Source organism: Myotis myotis, unplaced genomic scaffold (assembly GCF_014108235.1).
Source record: "Myotis myotis isolate mMyoMyo1 unplaced genomic scaffold, mMyoMyo1.p scaffold_m19_p_15, whole genome shotgun sequence".
Taxonomy (NCBI): domain Eukaryota; kingdom Metazoa; phylum Chordata; class Mammalia; order Chiroptera; family Vespertilionidae; genus Myotis; species Myotis myotis.
This window is the reverse complement of record NW_023416319.1, coordinates 29,564,430-29,580,605: the sequence shown is the minus strand read 5'-3', so window position 1 is coordinate 29,580,605 and position 16,176 is coordinate 29,564,430. Positions and strand designations below refer to the sequence as shown.

Here is a 16,176-nt window from a genome sequence, read left to right as displayed (position 1 = left end):
GTTCTTCTTCAGAGAACAAAAGCTTTTTCAGAAACCATACCTGGAATATTTTCTCTTACATCTTATTATCCTAAGTAGCCACAGCAAGCTGAAAGATAACTAGTAAGTAGGGCTTGTGGATTGTGGTTATATCAATCAACCAACAGCAGCAAAACATAGATATATGCAAATTATAGTTTACAATATTTTTGTTACAAAAGCAACATGGTCTTCTTGGAGAAAATATGAAAAATACACATAAGATAAAAGGAGAAAATTAAATTGTATTTTTATCTGTTAGATAACATCTGAATTTATACATTTCCACATATGTCTACACACAAGAGTGTGTTCATGTTCTTGCATATTTTAAATTACATGGAGTCACATGTGAATATGTTCTGGATTGTGCAAAAGATACTGACCTACATACTCTTCTCTGGTTGCAGCAGACAAAGGGATTTACCTTTTAGGCCAGTGATAGCAAACCTATGACACGCGTGTCAGAGGTGACAAGCGAACTCATTTTTTTCATTGATTTTTATTTGTTAAATGGCATTTAAATACATAAAATAAATATCAAAAATATAAGTCTTTGTTTTACTATGGTTGCAAATATCAAAAAATTTCTATATGTGACACGGCACCAGAGTTAAGTTAGGGTTTTTCAAAATGCTGACACGCCGAGCTCAAAAGGTTTGCCATCACTGTTTTAGGCAGGTAACATATATTACTATTAGGTTTACCTGCTTACCATTTCCTTAGGCTGTATAGGGTAATTATAAGGTAATTTCTTAATTAGTGGTATACATGGTCCTCAAATTCTTGGTTTAGATGTAAACTCAGAAAATTACTAATGTAACATTTTCTGGTAGCATTTGCTTACTTGAAAATACCTAGTTGACATATAGTGTGATTTTATAATGCACTAATTTTTTTTTTTTGCTAGAGAGTGATAAAAATCTACAGGAATGTTACATTTCAGAGCAAAAGGGGTGCATGTACAAACAAAAGCTTGCCACCCATAAGATTTGATCAAGATAAAGGCAAAATCACTTCCTCAAAGTTAGCCTTTAGTCAATACTTGGCATTTTCAAGATGCTTTTCCTTTGATAGCATCATTTGCTTTTTCTGTTTTTGAGCTTCCTCTTCTTCTTTCTTTTGTTTTGTTTTTGGAAAACTAAGAAATAGGAATAGGAACAGAGATGCTTTTCAGAAAGACAAATGCCACAATTAACAAGTAACTGACAATACAATAAAAATAGCTCCTCTCACATTTAATCTTTTTCTTTTCAATTTAAGACCTCAACGGCCACAGTAAACATAGTGGTGTCAGATGTCAATGACAATGACCCAGTGTTTGATCCCTATCTGCCTAGAAATCTGTCTGTGGTGGAAGAAGAAGCCAATGCCTTTGTGGGTCAAGTCAGGGTAAGTGGAATATGTGTTAGGCGATGGGGCACCAGAATTATTTGAAAGCCATCAGTGAGAGTACTTGGTATAATGTAAGGTGGGGATAAAGTGCATGCATTCGCAACCACTGTGCCAGACATCTTTCAAGATATTTTTTTTAATAAAATCATTTCCATTTGGTGTTTAACTTTTAAGATTTAGTTAATTTACAATTTATAACCATAGTATAATTTAACAGTGATTCATTTAAGAGTATTCTATTTTAATTTAATTTATTTTCTGGAATTATGATAAAGTGTTTTAAAATAAATATGTAGCTATATTATAAAGTATAAATTTGAAAATACATACCTCAAAATACAAATGCTTAGATGTAAGTTATTTTGGTGTCTGGACATGTCTTTAGCATCTACTCTGTACCTTAGGTAATAACACACAACCTTTGTCCAGCATACTCAACACTCATTTCTGGGCATGTTCTCCTAATTTCTAACTGGACATATAAGTCCATTTCTGTAGTTGTTTTGTTGAAAATCCAGTTTAAATAAAAATCAGAAACAGTACAGTATTTCTCAGTTAGGCCATGATTGGTTTTGAACACAGTTAATGGTTTAGAAGCCACAAATGAGGGCCAGTTTTGAGGAAGGTATACATATTTTGAGGCATCTAGCTCAGCTGAGGCATTGATATGGTCTCCAGGCAAGGAAGATACCTCCTCTGGAAGGAGAGAGTCACTCAGGCATCCTGAACCTATGTTTCAGGGTCCCACCTCTTCCCTGGTAAGGCCCTGGGTTTTGAATAAGAGGTTTGCTGGTGCTTGGAAGTAAGACTTCTTTACGATTCAGCTACCCGTACAATCAGGCAAAGGGTCTGGTTTTCATTCAATATTCTCTCTGGCTGCAAAAAAAAAAAAAAAAGGATTTCTTTAAATGCTGTATTAGAGTCCTTCTGACTTTCATACCATGTCCTGACATTTTGAAAGGTTAGGTTGAGCCCCTCAGTTTTTCTCTCAGAGCATACGGATAATATAAAAGCCACCAACTCCACAGTTAGTACTGCTCTCATCTTCACTGTCTCTCTCAAATCCTTGGAGACACTGCATCAGGCGCACATCTCCTTATGCCTTTATGTCATCCCACTTCACGACAGGAAAGAGTCTTAGTAACTGAGCTGTTAACATCATGCCCACAGGTCTTGATGCCATGTGAACAGCAAGCCACTCAAGTCCAGAACCCTATGCAATACCTCTGGGTTAACTTTTCTGTCGATTCTACAAGAAGAAACCTAGATGCAAAGGTTCTGGTCTAACTAGTTATTTGAGAAGTTCACATTAACACTAATAGGGAAGTAAGGAAGTAATGCAGAGAAGCCATGGCAGCCCATAAAGGGATTGCTATTAACCATCTGTCATACAAGGGCCGGAGATTAATTTCAAGGACAGTGGGCAATGGTATAAAACACCTACTCCAGAAGTATCGATCCCAAGAAGGGATAGCTCTTCCAAATCCTTACACTAGATCCTGAGAGTTCTTGGTCACCCATGCTGTGGAAGGGGGCATATTTTCAGCACTTCCTGTTCCCATGCAAGCGAGCAGCCAACTGCCTGTGATTCTGATATAAAGGCATCAGTGAGACTATAGATGCTAGCAGATGGAAGTTAACCAGTGTTAACTTGAGGGACATGCATGGGGCACTGACACCTTCTTTAAACCAAGCAAACAAGGTGACAAGAGGGGCATGTGCAGAAGACATAGGAAGGAGGCAATACTGAGTGCACTTGTGAAAGATGAATACTGGTGAAAAGAATTAGGGAAGGATTGGAAACTGTCTTGACTAGAGAAAGGTAATTGTATGAATAAAAGCGTAGACAAATGAGAGTATGTGACCTGTCCTAATTACAGTCAATAAGATGTATCATATCCAAACATTTCTCTACACCATGTTGTAGAAGGTGATGGGGACCCCTGGAGATTCGGAGGTGTGACATCATGAGATTTTTATTATATAAACACTGGAGGCCAGGTGCATGAAATTCGTGCATGGGTAGGGTCACTAGGCCTGGCCAGCAATCAGGGCCGATCTGTGGGGCATTGACAGGGCGATCGGGGGGGCCCCACTGGCACCTGCCTTGGCCACCCTGGCAGGTCATCTCCCTGTGTGGGGAGACTGGCGGGGTGACTGGGGGGCCCCCTCTAGCACCCACCTTGGCTGGCCTGGGACCACAGTCCAGAACTCCTCTAAACATAAATTCCATTACTGTCAGATTATCGACTGGTTCTCAAATGGCCTCTTCAGCTCAATTCTGTCTGGTATCACATCTGCCTGGTATTTTTTTTAAATCTATAATCTCACTCATTTGTCAAGGTTCTGGAAATCACACATTTTCCTGTCAACCCTTCATGGCCACCTTAGTCCTTTGTGGTGTTTCTCCTTCCTTTTAGTAAATAGTTGATATAACACATTTGCCACTTGACATATTAAAAAAATACTATTTTTAGAGGAGTTCTGGAAACTTGACTTAAAAACGTTGAGTTTAGTTGGGGAAGTAGAAAGTCCTAATGAAATGGCCATTGTTATAAAGACTTTACTTGTCAGTGTAATGCTTTCTTTAGAACACTTCACAGTATTTCACAGGAAACTCTAAAGGGTCTTTATGCATGTTCTGATTCTAAACTGCGTGCCAATAGTTCATCATTAAAATGAGTTTCAGGTATTAGGCCTCATACCAACTCCTACAAAAGTCTAGGTTGATCCCAAGTGCCTGAGTGTGTAGAAAATAAAAGAGAAGATATTTTTAAATGTGTGTGTGTGTTTGTTTTGACTTCTTATTATTAAACTAGAGTTCCAGTGCACAAAATTAATGTACTCAGGGGGGTCCCTCAGCCCGGCCTGCACCCTCTCACAGTCCTGGAGCCCTCCGGGGATGTCCGACTGCTGTGAGCCTGGCTTCTGGCTGAGTAGTGCTCCCTCTGTGGGAACGCACTGACCAACAGGGGGCAGCTCCTGTGTTGAGCGGGATTGGGCCGAAACCACTCTCATCAGCTGTCCAACATCCTCTGAGGGGTCTCAGATTGTGAGAGGGCACAGGCCAGGCCAAGGGAGCCCACTGATGCATGATCAGGGGCAGAGAGGGACGCGGGAGATTGGCCAGCCAGGGAGGGATTGTGGGAGGGCTCCAGGGTATGTTGGCCCCTCTTGCTCAGTTCCAATCGGCTGGGCCCCAGCAGCAAGCTAACCTACCAGTCAGAGCGTCTGCCTCCTGGTGGTCAGTGCACATCATAGCGAGTGGTTGAACAGCCTTAGCATATCATTACACTTAGATTGGTTGAACACACGACTGGACACTTAGCATATAGGATAAGATAAATAGTTGAAGGTTCAGCTGGGTCTATTGTTGGGATTATGTATGCCATTTTAAACACATTTGGTAAATTGCTTAGATGTGTTTCCCAGATTCTATTTATTCCTAAAGCCGAAGGACCTGCTAGGAGTAAATCATTCTAATGTGTAAGAGCCAGGCAGATGACTTTGAACCGTAGTTCTTCAGAAGTGGGGTATAGAATGTGTCATTTTCCTTTATTTCTCAACTAATGTCTGGTAGATTCAATCTTGACTCCAAGTTGGGGACTAAGGAGAAGATAAAGCAAGATCTATCTCAGCAAACACTGGTGTGAGATGCAGGGTCCCAAAGAGAATTTCTTTGTGATGTGGAACAGCATTTAGCATCAAGAATGAGATAGTGTTCTTACTTCGGCATGCTTGCCACAACGGGTGTTTCGGTGCATGACTGTGTGTGCATACTTGGGGTGAGAGGAGGATTAGGGGAGAGCAGTGCAGGGAGGAAGCCTTGAAGCTCATGTCAGAGGCTTTAACCTGTGTGATGGCATCTTCTTGAAGAGTTTCTTGGGGGCCTGAATTCTCCTGAAATTTTGTGTCTTTGTGTTTCAGCATAGCCCTGGGTATGAATGCATGCACAGATGCATCAGAGGGGGCGTGCTTGGAGGCAACACTGCCTGTTAAGATGAAACAAGTTCTAAGCATTGTACACAATATTGAGTGAGCTACCTCCCAGCAAACCTCCAGTAAATACCTTGCAGAAATTCTCATGCTTAACTGACTTCTTTTAACGCTAAGTAACAACAATAGAGCCCTGAGTCGACAAAAATGTTCTTCCAGTTCTAAAACAAAAGAGGCTGAGTGTATTGAACCTGAAACACTAATGTATTCCCAGTGTGAGATCTGCATGCGAAATCTCAGCAGCGATGAAGTGATAGAGATTTTATTTGAAACCCTAAGCAATTTTAAAATCATTAGTAAACTGCAGTGTTTAGAAAGGTAGTAATGGTGTCATTTCTGAAAGAAAAAAAAAAAAAAAAAAAATATATATATATATATATATATATATATATATCCTTCAACTAAACAATTTAATATTAAGCAAAATAAATCTGGCCTTCAGTGGTCTGTCTGATTAATGTTGTGATCCCCCTGTGTGGGGTTCTAAAAATGAAATGAAGGTGGGAAGCTTTATGGTCTTGTATTTATTTGTTGTAGCTCAGCATGACATTCAACAGTGCCTGAAACTATAATACTTCTTTGTTAAGTGGGTGACAACTGGGGAATTGTATGGCTTCTCTTGTCAAGTCAAACTATATAATGCAAACACTGTTCTCAGTCCAGTAAAGAAAAATCACCCCCAATTTGAAAAATTAGTGGCATACATTTAATGCTGCTGCCTACAAATGGAAATGTATCTATTTCTGGCGAATATTTTTGAAACGTGGTGATCTTTCAGATATTCAACTATCAGTTCATAAATGGATTAGAAAGTTGTATGCATTTATTGATACAATATATACTTGGGACCTACCCTTTTAGTAGTTTTTAATCTTATTATCAGCTATTACAATGAGTGCATGTACATGTGTATGCATTTGTGTGTGTGTGTAAATATTCATAGCTGTATAACCCCAGCTGTACAATGAATGATTTTCCCCACCATCCTCATGGTAACCAATGATCTCTTTATTGCTAAATATAGTTTTTATCTGAATAACTTTACTACTGCATTTGAAATGAACCCTTTATTCTTGAGACTCTACTATGTTTGCTCCTGGTTTTTATGTTTAAGAATGTTTAATTCTTTTTGCCTTCCGTTTATCTGATTCCTTCATAAATCTTTTCTTTACCACAGCAAAAGATAATATTTTTATTTGAGAAAAATGCACACTATGTCAGTATACTATACATATACCATGAAAGTTATTCATTTTTGTTAACATCATCAGAATCAACATCATAGACATATCCCAAACCTCCAAAACAAACTCTGAATTTTGGAAGTATCTTCTCAGTGGTTATTCTGATTCTACACATACCTTTTGGGAAATCCAACTCATGTGGAAGCCCACATTTTTAATTGCACTTGGATGTTGATGTCTCCCACAGATGTATCTTGAGCCCCTTCTGCTCCTTCAATCTATACCCTCAAATAGATACTTACCTATAAAACAAACCTACTTGTATGTCCTATAGTCATCTCAAATTCAACATGTTTAAGATTGAACCCTGATTTTCATCTTCCCCAGAAAGGGCTCCTTCTCCAGAATCATGCATCTTGATTACCCATGCCCCAAGCTAAAGGTTGAGGAGGCACCTCTTACTCCCCCACTGCCCATATCCAGTCAGTCACCAATCTTGGTAGTTTACATCTTTCAAATTATTCTCAAATTTTTCCTCTCTCCAAACAACCATAGTCCAGACACTCATTATTTCTCACCTGAGCTATTATTATACCCTCTTAATTGCTTATCCTGACACTGGTTTTGACACCTCATAATTGTCCTCACTGTAACTGCTAGAACGCTATCTCTAACAAACCAGCTGCACTGCAGGAGGTATTCTTACAATGCAACAAACAAGACACACCTCCCACTGCAACTTTACCTCCAGGAATAATAACCTGCTTGCAGTCACTAATATTTGCTCTCAGAACTCTCCTTTGTCTCTTTCTTTGCCTCTGCTCCTGCCCGCTGCCTTGATGTCTCCTTTCTCCCTTCTTCATTTAGATAACTCATCCTTGAAAATTCTAGTCACACATAATCTCTTTCAGAAAATCTTTTCTGGGTCCTAAGAGTCTCCTACTCATGGCTCCAAATTATACTGTGCACAGCTTTTTTATAGTACTTACTAAAGTACATGTAAGTTCCCTAAATATACAAATTACTTGAAAGCAGAGACTGTGTCCTATTGATCTTTGAACCCTCACTACCCAGCCCAATAGTTGGCATTAGAACACGCTAAATTAAATTAGACCTAATGTATTAAAATGATCAAGAAATGCATTTTTTACAAGTGATTCATAAGCATTATAAAAAAAGAAGAGATGTAATAAACTTCAAAATCTACACATATATATTTGGCTTATTCGCATACCTACAGGTAAATAAGTTTTCTTGATACATAGACAAAAAGTTTTTATATTGAATATCTATCAACTTTTACAATTTTAGCATGTAGAATAGCACGCATAGAGTTGATTTAAAAAGCAGTGTTAATGCAAAGAACAATTGAAATTTATGTTGGTACAGGGCAAAATATTTACCACCCAGGAAACAAGGCAATAATAATGAAGGATGTTCCCAGGTAGAAGAAGATTGCAAGGAGGAAAACTGTAACCAGCCTGCTTGGTTACATTTTAGAATTGTGTTTTCATTCACCCTTTTAAAATATATACCCTATTTAAATTATTTACATTTATATAAAAAGAAATGCCAACTATTTTTGCCTCACAAATCCCAGATCCATTCATCTAGCTGTGCCTTTTAATGCTGCATTAGTTATTTATGAGATCCAACTTGGTACAAATTGCACTTCTGTTTTATAGACTGAGGAGAATTCATGGCTTGTTCACATTAGTTGGATTCAGTTCTTCTCTACAAATGTTATAGCTCACTACCATTACTTACACTGAGTTTACTGCCTAACTAAGGAAGAAGCTTGACAATCAACTTAAGGTTTATAGGAGGCATTCCAACTGTTTCTGAAGCCTTTACTAAGACAATATCTTGTCCTTTAAACTTTATGAAAAGTGTATAATTTAGAGAAAGTGATTTAAACATAACTGCACAATTTAATGTTATAAAGTAAACAGAAATATAAGTACAACCCAGATATATAGTGTATCCCTAGGAAAGTACCTGCATGATTCTTCCTAGTTACAACTATAATTAATGACTACAATAGATTCTTGCTTTCTATTATAGATTTACAAACTAAATCAGCATCCATAAATAATATAATTTAGCTTTGACTTTTGTAATGAGTATAAACAGAATTGCATAGTATGTATGCTTTAGTATCTGCCTTCTTTCATGCATCATTATCTTTGTAAGATTTAACCACATTTCTGCCTCTGCCTGTCTATGTATTTTCTGTGCTGTATGTGACTAAGTCACAATTATTTTTCAAATTATATTTTTGATGAGTATTTGAGTGGTTTCCAATATGAGGTATCATAATCAATGATGTGAATACTGGAATATAATTTCATCTGGTGCACATGCACCTGAGTTTTTCTGTGTTATGAGTATGAGAATATTTGATCAATTGAAAATGTCAAAAATTTTTCATGGTGACTGTACCAAGAAATCTGTCAGTTAGTAATGGTCCCCATCTGCATGTTTAATATGTGTCAATATTTCTGATTTGGACCAATATGGTGTGATTTCAGTGTTATCACATTGTGGTCATGATCAGCATTTCCCTACTAAGATTGAACATCTTTTCATATATATGTTTAATAGCTACTTTGCTTTTTTCACAAAGTGCCTACTTAAGTCTTGTATTTATTTATCTAATGGGTTGATATTAATTATGCTTCTTGCAAGTTCTTTTTCGTCTATGGGAGTTCTTCACTAGATCTTAGCCAAAAGACTGAGAAGCGAAGTGGTAATTCTTTGTATATTCAAGACATGACTCCCTTCTTGTTACATGTCTTTAAAATGTCTTCTCCAGCTCTGGGACTTGCATTTAACTTTCTTAAAGGTGTCTTTTGATACACTGAGTTTTTACTTTTAAGATTGCTAACTATATCCATCATTTTTTCAGTTGTTACTTGCTATCCTCAGATTATGAAGATATTCTCTTACATTATTTTAAGAAGCATTATTGTTTTGTTAATATTATTCATATTCAATATAAATACTTATAGGCAAACTTTAAAAATATATTTTCTTCTAGGAGTGTCACAGTTTTAGGTCTTGTAAGTCATTAATACCTTTTGAGTTTATCTTTGTCCATGGTGTAAGATTAGAGTCCAATTTCATTCATTTTTATGTGCCTGTCTAGTTTCCCAGCACCATTTGTTGAAGGTACTATCCATTCCCATTGTGATTCTTGGATCCCTTGTCAAAGATGGGTTAACTGAATAGGCACTGGCTTATTTATGGGATTTTGATTCTGTGTATTTGGTCTGTTTGCCTTTTTTACACAATATCCTCAGATTATGAATTACTGTAGCTTTGTAATATATTTTGAAATCAGGAAATATGATGCTGCCTCCAGTTTTGTTCTTTCTCAAGATTTCATTGGCTATTCGGTGTCTTTTGTAGTTCCATTTAATTTTATGATTTTTTTTTTATTTTTCATTAAAAATGCCATTAGGTTTTGTTAGAGATTTAATTGAATCTGTAATCAATTCGGGCAGTATGCAAATTTTTAAAATATTGTATTTTAATTCATGAACATGGGATTCTTTCTACTTATGTCTTAATTTATTTTGTATCAATGTTCACTTGGTTAATCAATGTTTGTCTTTTTTTATCAATGTTTTATCTATAGCAAGAGAAGGTCATCATATGATAAAAGGATAAATTCATTAGGAAGATACTAGTATAAGAATAATAAATTTATATCATTCAGTATCAAAGCACCTAAACAGATAAGCAAACATTGACATATCCAATGTGAGATTAATACAACAAATTAATAATAGGAGACTTTAATGTCCCACTTTTAATTATAGATAGAACATCTAGACAGAAAATGAATACAAAAACAACAGATTTAAAAAACATTATAGACCAGCTGACCCTAACATATATATAGACTATTCCACCCAGGGACAACATATTATGCATACTTCTTAAGAGAACATGGAACGTTTTCCAGGATAGATCATTTTTTGGGGTCATAAAACAAGTCTTATAAAATTTAAGAAGATTGAAATTACACAAAGTACCTTTTCAATCATAGTAGAATAAAACTAGAAATCAATAACAGAAAAAAAAGGAAATTCATGAATATGTGGAAATTAAGCAAAATATTCTTGAACAACCTATGGCTTAACCGCAATATTAAAAGGGAAATTAGAAAAGATTTCAAATCAAAATGCAAAGAAAATCACAACATATCAAACTTATGAGACATAGCAAAAGCAGTATTAAGAGGAAAGTTAATAGCAATGAATTTATCAATACCAGATACGATTTCATTGTAGATAAATAAACTTAGAATAGTAAAATGAAATTACCACAAAATTGGTTGTTTATGAATTGCTTCACTTTAATTAAGCTCTTCATCAAACTTCATGATTTTGAATAATTTCTGCTTCACAGGACTTTTCTCTTGAGCAGTGGAAAGTTTAATGCTAATAGGATCAATGGAGGAGGCACCAAGTGAAGACTTGGGAGAGTAGGGATAGAAAAAAAGAGGTAAAATAGAAGTAATAAAAAAAAATGAGAAGAACCTAATGATCAGACTCTCCTCCGTCATTTCAAATAAGGAATATTTTTAATAATTACCTCCCCAAAAATAAGTATACCTACTTTTTCCTTTGAAATTCTGGATTATTTAATCATGCCCATTACTAATTAGTGAGACATAAATTTCAGTAGAAATATTCATACTTAGAAAAATTGACACTCAATTATGGTCTCACTAAATATTGTAGGTAGTCTTAGTCCTGAAAAAAACAAAAAGTCAATATTAATGCATTGAAATAATGTCATTCACTGAAAGAACTTAATGAATTCAGCGTTCAATGAAGATTCATCAGTTATGTAAATTTAGTTGACTTCTCTAAGCAAAGTTTGCTTTTATGATTTTTCTCTTTGATTGCCACTCAATTATAAATCACAATTCCCATGAGCCTCAGAATAATTCACAATTGCATAAAATCTTCTACAGACTTAATGTGCAGCACTTGCTACTTTCCATTTTTATTTTAAAGAGATTCTGTAGAGAAAACATTTTACAACACTAACAGCACATCCATCACAATTTTATTTTCTTCCTGTATTTGGCTTACTCTCAACTTTTTGAAATAAGAGTGGGTGAGAAGAATGTATGAGACATTGTTAGGATTTATTGAAAATAAACAGATGACAATGAATGAGAGCTATATAAATTTTTGAGAGATTATCTAGATTCCATGCTGATCTTGGGGCAGTTAGCTATGGTTTTGAATGTAGGAAGACACAGTAAAACTCTTAAATAATATTAGTATTATTTACTCACATATATTGGTTGTTGGCTACATGCTAAATACTATTGCAAGTTATTTATGTGTATTAGCTTATTCAATACTCACAAAATCTGATGGGGTAGGTACAAATATTATTTCTATACTAGATGCCCAATGCACAAAATTCATGCAAGAGTAGGCCTTCACAGCCGTGGCTGCCTGGATCCCTCTCTTGCAGCTGTCACGTCTGCCTCGATCCCACAGCTGCAGCCCCGGCTTGGTCCCAGAAGGATGTCCAGAAGGATGTCTGGTCCAATTAGCATATTACGCTTTTATTATTATAAACTAGAGGTCTGGTGCACAAAAATTTGTGCACTAAGGGGGGTCCCTCATCCCGGCCTACTCCCTCTCACAGTCCGGGAGCCCTCAGAGGATGTCCTACTGACAGCTTAGGCCCACTCCCCACGCAGTCTGGCTTCCCCCTACGAGAGGCGACCGGGCTCATCAGGGGAAGGCGCTGCCCCCATCACCCCACTGCAGCCACTGCTGGCTGCGGCAGCTGTGAGGCCTGAGCTCTGGGTCTCGCAGCCACCTGGGCTTTGTCCAGATGGACGTCCAGAAGACGTCCGCCCTAATTAGCCTATTACCCTTTTTTTTAGTATAGATGTGCAAACTCTAAGAGGTGAATTATTTACCAAAATTATGTAACTGGCAAATCAGTATCAGCTGTGTCAAGCTGTGAAACTCTAAAGAACCTGTATTTACAATAGGAGGTGGTCTAAAATTCTGGAGAAGAGCACTCACCATAGCATTGGATAGTCTGAGGTTCAAATTCTAGCTATGTTCTAGCAACTCGATGACTTTGGGCAAAGTATATAATCTACCTGATACTCTCTTTTCTTGTCTAAAATAGGAGAGTCTATATCTAGATCATAAAGTCCCCTAAGGCTTAAAGAAGAGAATTCACAATCCCCGAAGCATAATAGTGGTGGTGGCAGCAGTAACATTTTGCACGCTTGAATTTTGAGACTTAAATTGAGGTTGATTTAGTCACCCATGATATGAAACTCGCCTTTGTGTTATGTTTTATGCCTTTGTAAAGATGGCTGACAATGTTGCGCCAGTCACTAAATATGTACAGAAGCTTGCTGCTTGTCGTCGGGGTCTTGGTCAGTTTGACTTTCAACTTGGGATGATTCTTCAGTCAGCTCTGAATCTAAATCATTATGCCATCATCTAGAAAAAAAAAATTTTTTTCTATCTTAACCACAAAAAAGTAATGAAAAAATCAAGCATTTTACTAAAATCAAGACGTACTATATCTATTGTCATTTTTTTCTAAGGTAAAAAAAAAAAAATAAAGTTATTTGTCATGACTTGTACTTAGTACAATTTAAGTGAAAGTCACCATACTTCCTGATCTTATTAGAGCTGCAGTTTAGGAATGAGGGATGTGAGCTGGACTTCCTTTCTTGATGCCACAGGATTACATTAAGAGCCTCTATTTATATGCACTCATACTTCACTGTGCTTTTTTCATAATACTTATTAAAATTCAAAATTGTTTACTTGTGTGACTTTATTTAACCTTTATCTCCCTCATTAGAATGTAATTTCCAGGAAGGCTGGTTAGAAACCTGACTATATGCCATAATTGTGCAATGCATCTTTACCTTATTACTGGATATTATTACTCTAGTAATTTTTAAAAGGCAATTATTGTATAATATCTGCTTTTTCCTGTAGTTCAAGTGACACTAGAACAAAGAGCACTTTGCTCTTGACCTTGTTCACTTCCCCAGTCCCTAAGATGCTGTCCCGTGCAAATTTGTTTGTAAACGTGTGAACAAATTAATGAATACAAGCATGTATGATGGCATCAAATCAATTTTGAATTTAATCATTTTGCATTTTTATGCATTGATATATTCTTTCTAATATAGGAGTTGAGGAAAATAAAACTGTTAAAAGCCCTAGTTAATTTTTACTGAGATGAAAACTCAGTTCTTCACTAAAGCATTACTGTGAGCAAGGCACATTCCCTGCTCTTTTAGAATTGGCATTAGGTAGCAAACACCTAAATACAAATAATCATATTTAAGACAATGTGAGAAGTGCTGAGGCTGGCAGGTGCAGAGCACTATAAGATCATAGAAATGTGGAAGCTAATGTAACTCTCAAGATTAAATTATTATTAAATATTTTTATTTTTATTTGTTCCTTTGGTGTTATTTGATGAAAATAACATTGGTTCTGTGTCTATACAAACATGTTTTAGAAAAGTGCTCCATTGAAACATGTTCTTTGTTCTTAACCTGCCTTCTTAAACAGCAAAAAGAGTATACCTTTTTTATGTTTATATCAGTTTTTAATGAAGTTAATTTTAGGTAATCTGAGAAGATGAAGGGTAAGACTTAAGGCATGTGTGATATGGTATTATACATTCCTTAGTATATTACCATGTAGATTAACATATGCAATATAATAAAAGCCTAATATGCTAAGTGTCCGGTCATCCAGTTTGTTCAACCAGTCAAAGCATAATATGCTAATAATATGCTAAGGTCGCTCAACTGCTAGCTATGACGTGCACTGACCAGCAGGGTGCAGACAACCGGTCAACCAGTCGCTATGACATGCATTGACCACCAAAGGACAGATGCTCTGACTGGTATGTTAGCTTGCTGCTAGGGTCCAGTTGATCAGACTGAACGAGGCTGGCCAGACACGCTCTGGAGCCCTCCCGCGGTCCCTCCCCAGCCTCAGTCATGCACCAGTGGGGTTCTTCGGCCTGGCCTGCACCCTCTTGCAATCTGGTACCCCTCGGAGTATGTCAGAGAGCCAGTTTTGGCCTGATCCCGCAGGCCAGGCCAAGGGACCCCACTGGTGCACGAATTCGTGCATCAGGCCTCTAGTATCATTATAATACAAACTCTTTCTTTATCCCTTCAGTATTTTCCCCTCCTTTCTACACACTCGAGCAAAGGCTTTCTAATTCTAAACACTATTTTAGTAATAAGTGTGTACCTCTGCTTCATGGCTTCTTTAAATAGATTTTTTTGCCTGTCTCAAAATCCCAAAAGGCCTAGTTAAAAGGTACTTGCAACAACAGAATATTGCTTAAGTTTTAGAGCATGTAATTACATCCAAATCTTTATATATTGACACACAGCTTGTATGATGCCTGCCATTATACTAGTAAGTGGGCAAATGTGCAAGCTTATGTGGATTATTGACAATTTTATATAGAATTCAAAATTCAGATTTGAAATGTGACTGTTAGTTTAATGGTCATGTTTTCCATCATCTCTGTGAACTGTGCTGTATACCCCTGATAGGCCGTGCTTTTATAAAGTATCTACTTCCATAAAATCAATTAGGTCAAGGAAGATAAGGTTATTTTGGTTTACTGAAGGTACAGAGTATTCTTTTGAGACAAATGAAATATAATATTCCTTTATGTCTGAGACTAATATTCATTATCTCAGTTGAGCAAAGCTTGTAATTTTTTTTTATATTTATATAAGTTTTTAATGAAGTTACTTTTAGGTATTCTGAGAAGATTCGCATGAAGGATAAGACTTAAGGCATGTGTGATATGATATCATACATTCATTAGTATTTTATCACGTAGATTAGCATGAATCACTATAATAACAGAGACAGCAAGAGGCAAAGTGAGGGGGAGGAAAGTTGATGTAGTAGGAAAAGCAAAAGTTCTATACTAAAAAAATCTGGATTGGAATTTTAGTTCTATTTAGTGTACAAATTGGTCTATTTATTTAAGTTCTTATAACATCAGTTTTCTCATTAGTAAAATGAAGGTGATCATAAGAACTTTCTTACATTTGTGGGTGTGATTAGAAGGGATAAGGTACATAAAAACAGCTTTTAATTTAGAAGGTACTAAACGAATGTCAGGTATATGTTTATATATATATATATACATATACATAATTATGTCTAATTGGAATGTAGCACCTCATTTGCACCCGCACTCAACATCCAACTTTAGTCACAGAATACATTTAGTAACTGAATATAGTAAAAACTTGACTTAATCCTTTGTATTTTAGTTTTGTTTTTGGAAAGTAATTGCAATATATTTAAGAGCAATTAAGAAGCAACATATATAATGTTTTTGTTTATCTTCCTCCAAGCATGGTACCTGACAAATATTACATGGTTAATCCATGCCAGTAAAATGAATGATTAAAGTAACAGTTCTAATAGTAGGACTAAAGAGCAATGTAACAATTTTAATTTCCATTAATTATATTAAGGTTGCCCTTTTTAAATATGTAGATTAATTGAAAACA

At 36.2% G+C, this 16,176-nt stretch overlaps 1 protein-coding gene across 17 annotated transcripts in view; it reads left to right on the top strand.

The window, feature by feature from the left end:
* PCDH15 (protocadherin related 15) overlaps window positions 1-16,176 on the top strand; it is a 544,558-nt gene that overhangs the window by 352,436 nt on the left and 175,946 nt on the right. For all 17 annotated transcript variants that reach the window (XM_036336780.1, XM_036336778.1, XM_036336777.1 and 14 more), the window contains one exon: window positions 1,282-1,410. In XM_036336780.1, coding sequence (XP_036192673.1) covers window positions 1,282-1,410 — 129 coding nt within the window. The remainder of the gene's footprint in view (window positions 1-1,281; window positions 1,411-16,176) is intronic.